This window comes from Miscanthus floridulus, chromosome 2 (assembly GCF_019320115.1).
Source record: "Miscanthus floridulus cultivar M001 chromosome 2, ASM1932011v1, whole genome shotgun sequence".
Taxonomy (NCBI): domain Eukaryota; kingdom Viridiplantae; phylum Streptophyta; class Magnoliopsida; order Poales; family Poaceae; genus Miscanthus; species Miscanthus floridulus.
In genome coordinates, this window is record NC_089581.1 from 50,369,293 (window position 1) to 50,381,776 (window position 12,484).

General features: G+C 45.3%; 1 protein-coding gene and 1 long non-coding RNA gene across 2 annotated transcripts; one reads left to right on the forward strand and one right to left on the reverse strand.

The window, feature by feature from the left end:
* The first annotated feature begins 350 nt into the window (after positions 1-350).
* On the forward strand, positions 351-2,556 carry LOC136538754 (cytochrome P450 89A2-like). The gene has a single exon (XM_066530714.1). The coding sequence runs from the start codon at positions 490-492 to the stop codon at positions 2,053-2,055; it is 1,566 nt and encodes a 521-aa protein (XP_066386811.1). The 5' UTR covers positions 351-489; the 3' UTR covers positions 2,056-2,556.
* Positions 2,557-7,483: 4,927 nt separating this feature from the next.
* On the reverse strand, positions 7,484-8,536 carry LOC136538755 (uncharacterized). The gene is made up of 3 exons (XR_010779458.1): positions 8,286-8,536; positions 7,683-7,776; positions 7,484-7,510 (listed from the first exon to the last, which is right to left on the reverse strand). It is a non-coding gene; the product is annotated as an uncharacterized lncRNA (long non-coding RNA).
* Between the last annotated feature and the right edge of the window lie 3,948 nt (positions 8,537-12,484).

Here is a 12,484-nt window from a genome sequence, read left to right on the forward strand (position 1 = left end):
AAATTAAAGATATTTGACTTCATAAGAAGCTATAATGACTTTTTGTTTTATGGGAGAGGGAGTACTCAACTGGCGAAGCCCGTGTATCGTGCTAGTAGTATTCATGACAATTGCCACGAAAGTCCACACACACGGCGTGAAGGCGATGCTTGAATGAATTTTATTAAACGTGTTGACTGTTGACATTCATTCATATATATATTCAAAAAATGAACTGACGATCGATCGAACAATTGAACAGCTAATCAGCTATGGAACCTTCTACCAGTGAATCCATCACTCCTGACGTCAGCGATGCTTGATCCAAATGCCCGGGCCCCTCTTCGCTGACCAGTCCCTCCCAAACCCCAAGCACCGCGTCTCTCGCAATGACCCTCCACGTGGAACACTCCCCAATTCCCGTATAAATCGACACCTCCAATCCGCCTCCATCCACCCACCCCCGTCTCCAGCGCCGGCCGCCGGTACACTCTGATCCGAATCAGACCAATGGACGCGACGCAACCGAACCGACCAATGGACGCCACGCGACTCTTCCTTGGCGCGCTCCTCCTCCTCCTCCCGGGCGCGCTCCTGCTCCTGCTCCGCGCGCGGGGCAGGCGCCGCCTCCCCCCGGGCCCGCCGTCGCTGCCTTTGCTCGGCAGCGTGGTCTGGCTCACCAACTCGACCGCCGAGATCGAACCCCTGCTGCGGCGCCTCTTCGAGCGGTACGGCCCCGTCGTGGCGCTCCGCATCGGGGCGCGCTTCTCCGTCTTCGTCGCGGACCGCCGCATCGCGCACGAGGCGCTCGTCGACCGCGGCGCGGCGCTGGCGGACCGCCCGGCGCTCGCGTCGGTCAGGCTCCTCGGCGAGAACGAGAACAGCATCACCCGCGCCAGCTACGGGCCCGTGTGGCGCCTCCTGCGCCGCAACCTCGTTGCCGAGACGCTGCACCCGTCGCGGGTGAAGCTCTTCGCACCGGCGCGCGCGTGGGTGCGCCGCGTGCTCGTCGAGAAGCTCGCGGAGCCCGGGCCCGACGCCGCGCCGCCCCGCGTCGTGGAGACGTTCCAGTACGCCATGTTCTGCCTCCTCGTGCTTATGTGCTTCGGCGAGCGCCTCGACGAGCCCGCGGTGCGCGCGATCGCTTCTGCGCAGCGGGAGGGACTCATCTACCGCTCCAAGAACATGCAGGTCTTCGCCTTCTTCCCGGCTGTCACCAAGCACCTCTTCCGCGCTCGGCTCGATAAAGCACGGGAGCTGCGGCGGCGCGTCAAGGAGCTCTTTCTTCCGCTTATCAACGCGCGTCGGGAGTACAAGAAGCGGGCAGGCGAGCCGAAAGGGGAAACCACGTTCGAGCACTCGTACGTGGACACGCTGCTCGACATCAAGCTTCACGAGGACGGCGATCGCCCGCTCACCGACGACGAGATTTGCATCCTATGTTCCGAGTTCCTCGACGCCGGTACGGACACCACGTCCACAGGGCTGCAGTGGATCATGGCCGAGCTTGTAAAAAACCCAGCCATCCAGGAGAAGCTCTACAACGAGGTCAAGGCTGCCATCGACGACGACAAGGAAGGGGTCTCAGAGGAGGACGTCCACAAGATGCCATACCTCAAGGCGGTGATCCTCGAGGCCCTCCGGAAGCACCCGCCGGCCCACTTCGTGCTGCCGCACAAGGCGGCGGAGGACATGGAAATCGGCGGCTACCTGATCCCCATGGGCACAACGGTGAACTTCATGGTGGCCGAGATGAGCCGGGACGAGCAGGAATGGAAGAACCCGATGGAGTTCTCGCCAGAGCGGTTCCTTCCCGGCGGCGATGGCGAGGGCGTAGACGTGACGGGCACCAAGGGGATCAGGATGATGCCGTTCGGCGTGGGCCGGAGGATCTGCGCGGGGCTTGGCATCGCCATGCTGCACCTGGAGTACTTCGTTGCCAATATGGTGCTGGAGTACGAATGGAAAGAGGTGCCCGGCTACGAGGTGGACTTCGCCGAGAAGAACGAGTTCACTGTCGTCATGAAGAAGCCGCTACGCCCGCGCCTTGCGCCTAGGAGGTCTCATTTCAACTAGAGCTACTTTGCTATTCTATTCTATGGTTTCTTGTTTTGTGATGTATATAAACATCAGTGTACTATTCTACCTGTCAAAAATTCCGGTTCTTCAATAATTAATCGGCAGAGATTGTAACGTTCATTGGGTAGTTTCATGTTGAGGCATCTATCTTCAGAGTACTATGCCAATTATAAACAACAGAGCTGCTCTTCTGATGATAACTTAAACTGTTGATGCATCTATCTTCAGATGCTCTTGATTCACAATGTTCATGTTGAGCTCTTCATTCAAAATTCTTGAGAAATAAGAAGTTTGTGACGGCTTTGAAAGCATTGGTTAAACTTTCGGGTTATTGCTTAGTTCCATTAGCAGAGTGAGTCCATATATTACAATGTTTCCTGCTTGGTTTCATCTTGATGAAGACTATAGATGATTCGTTTTGTAAATGATTGAAATCACTAGGGCTGTAATTCCTGTGGTACGAACAGAGCTACTCCCAGATAAATGAACTGTTCATGAGTGTGTCTTGAGTTGTTACTTTGTAATCGGCAAGTTCGCAGTTGACGTCTTTTTCATAGTATTTTGTATTCCAAACTGACATAGAGAACTAGTTTGCCTATAGTTACAATCCATTAGAAGATTGGTTCTGGTATTTCTTGTTTAGGGATGTACTAGATGAGGATTCGGAATACTGTCAAGAGTTACAGTTGAGCAATCATCATCAGAGGCTGTCCAGGTTGTGGCTTCACCTGTGAATGACGGAAATTGCTTAGCAGTTAGCACAGCTAAGCCAGTCAGAACAACACAGCTTATTGTGTATCTGAACCCTGCTGAGATCCGTCTTCAGTCAATCTCGGTTTGGCATTGTCGTGTTGACAGTTTTGATGCAGTGAAGCTGTCGAAGTCCTGCACTAGTGTCCGGGTTTTTACGTGCAGCAAGCAGATTCTGTCCCCCCAGATATTTAGATTACACATGTGACTGTTTCGAGTTTCGACACGGACGTGCGAAGGCTACAGAAAAACATGGGCTGGGGAGCTGCCGGCTGGAAAGTAGTCGACGGCGCTTTGGGGCAACCCCGAAAGTGTGAGTGGCTGAAACCGGAAGGAAGACGCAGAAAAACAGAGATGTCTCTCTCGATTCACGTTGTCCGCAGGCGCTCCACTGCACTAGAAAGAAACGGAAAGTAACGTGTACGTACGCGTCTATACCGCAGAGAACGACCCATTCACGCAATAGCGTGACAGCTAGGAAATGAAAAACTTGTAAATGGAGTACTATTTTTTTTATTTTTATTTTTAAAAAACGGACAGGAGAGCTGTCAATATTAATACTTTCTCTCTCCCACAAAATATTTAAATCTCAAGTATTGAGGTAAGATTAGTGTGAAGGTAAAAATTAAGCATATGCCCTTCCAACATGCTGGTTCACAGAAGCAATAGTTGCATCCGGATGGTTTCACATAAGTTAAAAATATCTGTTTTACTCGTCAGGCAAACAGCCGGAGGTGTGTAGATGAGAATGACCATGGATATGGATGGATAGGGATGTTGGGCGATGGGTGCATCTGGTGTTTATATTTCTTGACAGATAGTTCCCATAAAAAAAATCTAGTGCAAATACTATGTTTACATTCTTTTTGAGACAAGTTTTGAAACATAGGATTTCGTTTTTAGGGGGGCAGAGGGAGTAACACAAGAAGATCTAGATTAAGCAAACAATAATTCCGTATTACACAAGGAAACAGCGAGAAATGGAGTACTACAAGCGCAATAATTCTAAGAGACCATTCAAATATTGAATATTGATGCCTGGTACCTCTACTGTTCGCTTAAATGGCCGTTTAGCCCGTTTAAACACCGTGTAAACACTACACGGCGATGCTCCGTTTCTGTTTAATCGTCCGTTTACCCTGTTTAATCGTCCGTTTAGCCCGTTTAATTGTCCGTTTAGCCCGAATAATAGCTAAACATTAAGTGACCGCCTGTTTACCGTTTAGCGTTTAGGAAAACATGGCCTCTAAGTAAGGCTTCCTTTTCCAGATTCTGGCCATCACTTCTTTGTACACTCTATCCAATCCCTCATTTTTGCTTCTCTACTTTCACTAACCTTTATTTATTTATATCTTATACTAGCTAACAAATTAGCCATTTTACATGTAAAAGATATTATGGTCAAGAGCTACGCTTCAAATGTTATTTTTTTCAACGGTTATATTTTTCCATCTAGATATGGTTCTACTTGTACCGTCTATATTCCAAGGTTCTATTTCTAATGGCTCCTAAGCTCACCTCTATGGTCTTGTATGGAAGCTGGTTTGTATACATGGGGTCATGGTGGCAGCGGGGAGAGACACAATAAAAATAAAGCTACAGAAAAACATGCCGTCAAGCTTCTGTTTTCATTTACTTTGTCCCTAACCAGCTTATAAATTGCATATAGGCCCTCTAGTAGGATTTGGTGATTGAATGATAAAAAATTAAAATACTAATGAGTTTGATGAGCTTTGAATATGTTTCATTGCAAATAATTACTATCAAACTCATGCCATATCTCAAATGAAAAGGCAAGCAAATTGATAAAGCAAAATAAGACAAAGAGAAATGGCATGGTCTGTCTCAATAGTGGCTTGGTTTGCTTGAATAATATTGGGGACTGGTACCATTTGCAGGGTTCCCTTTTCTCACGTCTCTCTAACTAATAACTTAAATATTCGCGTTGGTGGCTTCTCAAAGTGCTATCTCTTTGCAGGTACCGTTTGGTGGGTGATGACCCTTAGTGGAGATACCCTCGCGGGGTCCTCGAAAGGATGAGCGCAAAAGTGTCGCTGCGAACCCGGTGGGGTCATTTCCAGAGCAGTAGGGGTACATTCGGAGACCTGGAGGGTGCCACAAAGGACATTTCGGGAAGTCCAAGGACACCGGGTGTCGGAGGTGTGAGGAGCAGCGCAAGGCTCGAAGTCGTACAACGAAGGGCTGTCAACATAGGAAGTCAAATCGGACTTGGAGCCTTGTACTGGTATATTACAAAAGGACCAAAATACCTCTATGTGTTAGGAATATGTTTAGAATTTAGTTTTAGAGTAGGGCATTTTGGGTCCATCTATTGTAATCTGGGCACTATAATGGCGTCCTACAGGAACGAAGAGGACTGTATATTCCATATTGCAAAAGCTTTTGATGATACGGCAGTGGGAGTGTTGATTGCTGAAATTAAAGCATTAGCTGCTGATTGTTTCATTAATTTTGAGTGTGTGTTTAAAGTTCGAGAATGTAATAGAGCTGCTCATGAGCTAGCCAAGTTGGGTCATTTGTATATTCAGAGAGAGGAGCAAGTCACTAGTTCCATCCCTAAAGTTATCCATGTAATTGTTGCTAACGATTTGCTAGCCGAGTAATGAAGCTATACCCAGTTTCAAAAAAAAAAAATCCACCATTAAACCTTGGCTTTCCATTTTGTCGACCAATTGTCCGATACTTCAATCAAGGACAATCAGCCTATTCGGCTTGGCTTATACGATCGTGGATTATAAACTGAAATAGTATTTTTCTCTCATACCAAATCAGCCAACAGTAAATAATCCATGATCGACGAAACGAACAGGCTGAATCACTCCGTTCGGAAGACTGGCTGCTGCCGCTGCAAAGAGTGACTAGCAAACACTGTTGAGGTAGGCAAGAAAGCAGGCAGCCGCAGCTACAGCTACAGCCAGCTGAACGAACTGAATATTTAGGACAATCTCAATACAGGTACAGGTACACATGATACACCATGAAACACCTCATGGATACTATAAAAACATTGCAAAAATATACCACGTATGGAACATGAAGATTATGAGCAAAATTCAAAATGCATCATAGAATATCTACAAAATACTAAAAAACTATCGTAGAACATCACATGAATACTATAATAATAATTCAAAGTTCACCTCATAAAGGCCTCGTTCGGCTTACTTTATATCCGGCTTATTTGGCTTCTTTTTTCAGCAAAAACAGTATTTTTCTCTCACAATATTTCAGCTAAAACAGTGTTTTTCAGTCAAGATTCAGCAAGTCAAGAGCCAAATACTACTAGAGCATCGGGCGCTTGCAATGACTTCAAAAACAAAAGTTATAGTCCACCATTGAGATGGTTTTATAAATTAAATGGTAATACTAAGAGCTGGTCAGAAACATTGGTTTAATTTATATACGGTCATTGTCACTGTCACTACGTTGTCAACACCTACGGTCAAGCATATGCCGCATATCACAGCAAAAGAATGACAAACTACAAAGTTTGCAGTCTGCTGCCATGCGATTTTCGAAAACACAGCTGATCATCACAATGGCAACTGGCATGGTCCCTTGATGTTGAACTTTGGACACTGGTGAATAGTTGAATTGACCTGTAAATTGAAAAGGTTGTCAGAGACGCAGTTATCAAGCATGACAGAGGTAGAGAGCAGAGTACAGAATTAGTTATAAAAAATGACAGAGAGCATATTATAGAATCAGATGAAAATTGTGCAGTTCGCATTCTGTTTAACCATGTTAACCCTAGGTGGATTCATCAACTGAGGATGCACAATAAAACGCCAATACACGATATATCCAAGTATTAGACATAATAGTGAAATCTGATGTACACCATAACATTGTTTTTCCCCTATAACTATTTGCCTCCAAGGATCCCTGGTGACTAATTAAATCATGTGCACTGGGTGGATATTAGCACTTGTAATGCACTAACTACATGATGCGCAATGGGTGGATATTAGCACTTGTAATGCACTGGGACCTTCTAAGCCAACATATATATCCACATTCAAACCCCAAGATATCAACATGGATTTGACAATGGCTAATGCTAAATGATTCCTTTATATTAGGTATGTATCTAACAGTTATAAAATTACTCCATAGAAACAAATGGATATAATATAAATAGGGCATCGCAATGAACTAAATAATAGAAAGACATGTACGATGGCATAAAGAGGCAGCACAAATGTACAATAAGTCAATAACACTTTCAGAAACAAAATGTAGCAGCTAAATGTAGCAGCAACATCGGTCAAGTTAGCAATACCTTCTCCGATAAGAAGGGCCCTCTTACGGCCATCAGGATCAGTGGTAGCTCGCTGCACGAGTTTACAATATATTCATTAAAGATATATGTAATGAATAGAATAGATAGACAGCTGAAAGGTTCTACTGTTCTTACCTGCAGAAGTACTCTAGCATACTGTAGAACCTCCACCTCATTGGAAGTTCCACTCTACTCTGCATAATTTCCTAGCTCCGAAGCACCTCGTATTGCACGTGCGAGAATAAGGCTTATCACTAATACCTTTTCTCAGACCTCGTAGAGAGCTCTCGTATTGCACGTGCGAGGATAAAACTTATCACTAATACCTTTTCTCAAACCTCGCACAGAGCGGGAGCTCTCTGCGCTGGGTACGCCCGAAGCATATCCCAAATCACCAACCTGGTATGCAACGAGTATGAGATTATTGTACCATGCACCTCACGGATGGAACATTTTATCATTAAATATTAGCTCCTTCTAGAAACCCATTTCATCGTAAATCCAAAAGATGAAAAGGTATCAAAAGGTGCAAAGAAACTTGAAGAATGGTCTGCATGTAATTCAGGCTTACAGTCTCTACATATATGACGGTAGCACCACCTCCTGCAACCTTGTCCAAATGCATCATTTTGGTTCAGTAGTATGAATTTCAGGGAAGTACTTGTCTGGAGGAAGAGAAGTGGTTCATTACTTAAATCTAGTGGAACATACAGAACTCCCAACATAAGTTAATCCAAATAGAAATGTAAACATTGAACAATGGAGTGGTTACTTCAGGAACAAAAGGAGATAATATTCATAGCTAAATAGCAAAACCTTTCCAAAGACATATAATCGGCATTATTCTTTACCATGTGAAAAGCCCCATGAATAAGAACTGGTATTTCTAAGGGCGGACCAACACAATTTTTTTTTCCTAACCAGATTAGTAGAAGGATGTACCAAGTAGGGATGGCACACTTAAATAGGAGAAGGCAGCAACAGTTCTAATAATACACAAAATAGCACTGAACAATTTGAATCCTCAATTATTCCTAAAAGAGGATGAAATATTACATAAATATAAACATGAATGCTAGCCACATAATTCATTTGTCTGCAAATTACCTAGAGGAATAACAAAACAAAGAGAAATTGTTTTTACGCTACAGCTCAAGCTATTAAAACATGGTACCTCAAGCAAGTAACCTCACTAAAACTGAACAACATCAGTAGGATCAATAGAACCATAGCAATGAGGGAGGCTTTCAGGTATAGTATCATTTTTGGTGGCTTTTGGGAGGAGGAGCCACGAGGCCAGGAGCTCTGGGGCAAGGAACAGCGTGCAGAGGAATGGCCGCCGCAGTTTGTCTCTCCAGCACCGGCTGGATCCACCTCACGCCGCAGCAGTTGCCACTCGGCGCCGCTTTGCGAGGAGAAGCGAAGCCGTCAAAGAGATCGGGACATAGCAATGAGGGAACCACAAGATCGTATGAGCCAGTTGACAACCCATGGTTCATCCATCTGACGCAAAGATGTCATGCTGGACCGAAAAAAAAAACAATGGAAATACCACAGTTTCTTCAGCACCCTATCTTCGATCCTCAATCTTCCTTGCAGATCTAGCAAAACAGTATTGTATTCAAGCATTCAAATATCTTCTTCTACTATAATTGACCCGTTAGAATTATTTTAGATCCACCGAGGAAAACGTCCCTCGCTGAGTAGTCCAACCTTTATACATACAGAAAATTGCACACAAGAATTTACCACTATTAAAATCAAAGGCTCACGAAAGAACTACGTCAGATCCAAGGACCGAGAGAAGAAGTGTGATGCGAGGCTTCTCACCCCCTCACCCTCGCGCCCTCCCCCTCTTCTCACGCGACACCACAGACACTGCGACTGCTTCCACGCTCGGCGAACCCTCCCAGTCTCGTGACTCGCGACCCTTCCCGTCCCACGGCTAGGGTTCCCCGCCACCAGTTAGAATTATTTTAGATCCACCAAGGAAAACGTCCCTCGCTGAGTAGTCCAACCTTTATACACCTAGAAAATTGCACACAAGAATTTACCACTATTAAAATCAAAGGCTCACGAAAGAACTACGTCAGATCCAAGGACCGAGAGAAGAAGTGTGATGCGAGGCTTCTCACCCCCTCACCCTCGCGCCCTCCCCCTCTTCTCACACGACACCACAGACACTGCGACTGCTTCCACGCTCGGCGAACCCTCCCAGTCTCGTGACTCGCGACCCTTCCCGTCCCACGGCTAGGGTTCCCCGCCAGTGCCGCTCGCCGCCCATCTCCAAGCCACGCAGCTCCCCATGCCAGTCGTGCTCGCAGCCCCGGCCCAGTCCACACTGCATCGGTTCTCGCCAGGTCGCGCCGAGCCGCATTTGCCGACCTGCCCCATGCCACGCGGTGGCGCCCTCACCGGGGCCACACACACCGCCGTCTCCGCGTGCGCCTACCAATGCCGCATGTGCCGCAACCTCTACGCGCGCCTGCCAGGGCCGTACGCACCGCCACCTCCGCGTTCGGCTTCCTGGGCAGCGCGTGCTGCCCCCGCCACGTTGTTCGGCTCAACCGCTTAAGCCTCCTCCATTCGCCACGTGCGGAAGATCTCGTCGCCGACGGCTGTACGAGTGTGAATCGCGGTGACCAGCCTCAACTCCACCACGTTCCTCCACGTGCAGGGCAAGTACCACGAGTGGCCCCGCTGTCGTTCGCGCCTGGATCCAACTACTCTGGCATGGTGGGATCGAGCAGTCGGGCACGACGTGCGTAGGCTCCAGCCTGGCGACCGTGTTTGCTCCTTTGCCGACATCGGGTCCTTTGCTGAGTTCATCATCGTCGAGGAGAAGCTGCTGTGAGTTCTTATTTATTCTAATTGCTTTTGGTTTTTCTTTTTTGTTTGAGGTCACGGTGGTTCGATGGATTGGATTCTTCAAGATAGATTTTTTTTCCAGTTCTTTCTTGGAAGGTTACGTTAGGTGATGTGAGATCTCAGGAGCATAAATGTTTGCTTTTTTGAAACCCGTAAATCTCTTGGCACTTTTTTTAGTTGCCACAAATGATGGATCAATGGTGACATGAAAAGAATATATTGGGTTCACGATGCAAATATGTTCCTTTGTTCGATAGTAGTAGTATAGTAGTACTATTGTGTTAGCTTGGTAGTGGCGTTGCAAAATGTGAACCCGTTAGGATTTTCATTTATGTGTTCATGTTAACTTGATGACACACAGATAAACAGATAAAGTCTTTCATGGCCATACATGCTAATAACAAACAAAAAGTTCTTTTCAGGCAACATACCTTGTTGTTAAGAAATAGTAACCATTCAGATTACTTCTGCTTTTTTATTGCTAATTTTTGTTGATTTATTCTTGTAGGTTGATTCTCCTGCACAGACTTCTTCTTTTTTTTTCTGATGTGATGGTTATGGAGTGCATGGATCGAGATCCCCATCTACACCTAACGTAACCTTCCAAGAAAAAAATGAAAAAATATATATTTTGGAGAATCCAATCCATTGCACCACCATGACCTCAAACAAAAAAGGAAAACCTAAAGGAATTAGCACAATTCATGGCCATACATGCTAATAACAAACAAAAAAATCTTTACAGGCAACATAACTTGTTGTCGAGAAATAGTAACCATTCAGATTACTTATGCTTTTTTGTATTGCTATTTTTTGTTGATTTATTCTTGTATAGGTTGATTCTCCTGCATAGGTTTCTTTTTCTTTTCTGTTGTGATGGTTATGAAGTGCATGGATTGAGCCTGAATTTTCTGTCAGTCTGAATCACAAGAACCTTATGAGGACAGCAGATACAACAGAAACTTATGCTAATGATCTTTCGTCACGTGTCATATACGGAGGGTGCTTGTGAACTCTTTGCAAATGTCCTTACCACAGTACTAGATGTATAGAAATGAAAAGAGTTGAAGATGGGAACGTCAAGAGAAAGTTGGCTATTGTTGGGAAGGGTTTAACTTTTGACAGGTTTGTACTTTGTAGTACTTGCAACATATTTAGTGGCTTTCCGAAAAACTAGAAGTAGACATGAAGGTGGAACAGTTTGTTATTTTTCTAATGCTTATTTGTCTATGAATCCAGTGGTGGCTACAACATTAAGACTGGGCCAGGCTACAGCATTGAGCTGATGAAATTTGATATGGGAGGCTCTGCAGCTGTATTCAGTGCAGCTAAAGCTTTGGGACAAATCAAGCCTCCTGGAGTAGAGGTACTTCATTTTTCACAGCCTCATAGTTGTATGAGATGTAGAGGTTTTACCCACATTAGTTTACCCGCAGCTGGACTTCCCTCCCGCAACGCCCTCTCCATTTCGGTCTATTACGCCTGTTTCCTCGTCGACGAGGGGAGGGCAACTGCGCCATCTCCACCACCATAGCGACCCGTCGTCGTTGCCCCATTCTTCACCTTCGCGTTGAAGCGAAGATGTTGCCCAGCTAGGGGCTCCCGTGGATCTGAGGCCACCATCAAGAGAGCATCGCCGGACGCCCGGACCCTGTGGGCACATCCACCGCTGGCACCGGCGAGCGATCTCCGTCCAAAGAGATCACTTCGGTGAGCGGTCTTCCATCTTCGCTTGATGTTCATATTTTGGCAAGTTGGTGCTAAATAAAATACACATATCTTTTTTCCTTCGCTTTGGCAGTGCTTGCAGAGTGTTCTGTGGATTGATCTGCTTCTGCATGGTTCGTCCTCTGCCTTCATATGTCTTGTGCTTACCAACTATTTGTGGAAATGCCTACAGGAAGTGACGCTCCAGATCATCTGGACCATCTTCAGTGATTAGGATGAAGTGAATAAACCTAAGACCATGGAGCTCAAATTGATTTTCCATGTTACGTTCAAAAATAAATAATTGATTTTCCATGTCAATTAATTCAGTTCTATGCAAATTGATGATAGGCTTATTTTTGAGCTATTTCTAAAACTTTGACTAATAATCAGCTTTTGGGACAGTTATTTTGTCCAATGAGAATTTTTTGAGGTGACATTGTGTCTTTACAGGATTCTGGCTGTGGTGTTTGTTGGGTTTAATGGTTAAAAAATATAGGTGCTTGCATAGTCAATATTTATCCTACTCTGCTCAGTGCACACATTAGTATGTTGGAGGATGCTTATATACCATGATTAGGACCTTCCTTAGAATTTTGACATGTCTAGAAAAGGCAGAATCATTGTTGATGTGTACTATCAAAAATACTGTAGTGCTGTTTATCTTCCAGTTTCCATTTGATGTTCTAGGATATAGGTTATAGTTTAAATTGTGCAAAATACAGCTGTATTCTTCTATATAGCTCAGGCTACTACTAATGAGCATTGTGTCAGCTTTAAATTGTGCAAAATGCAGCT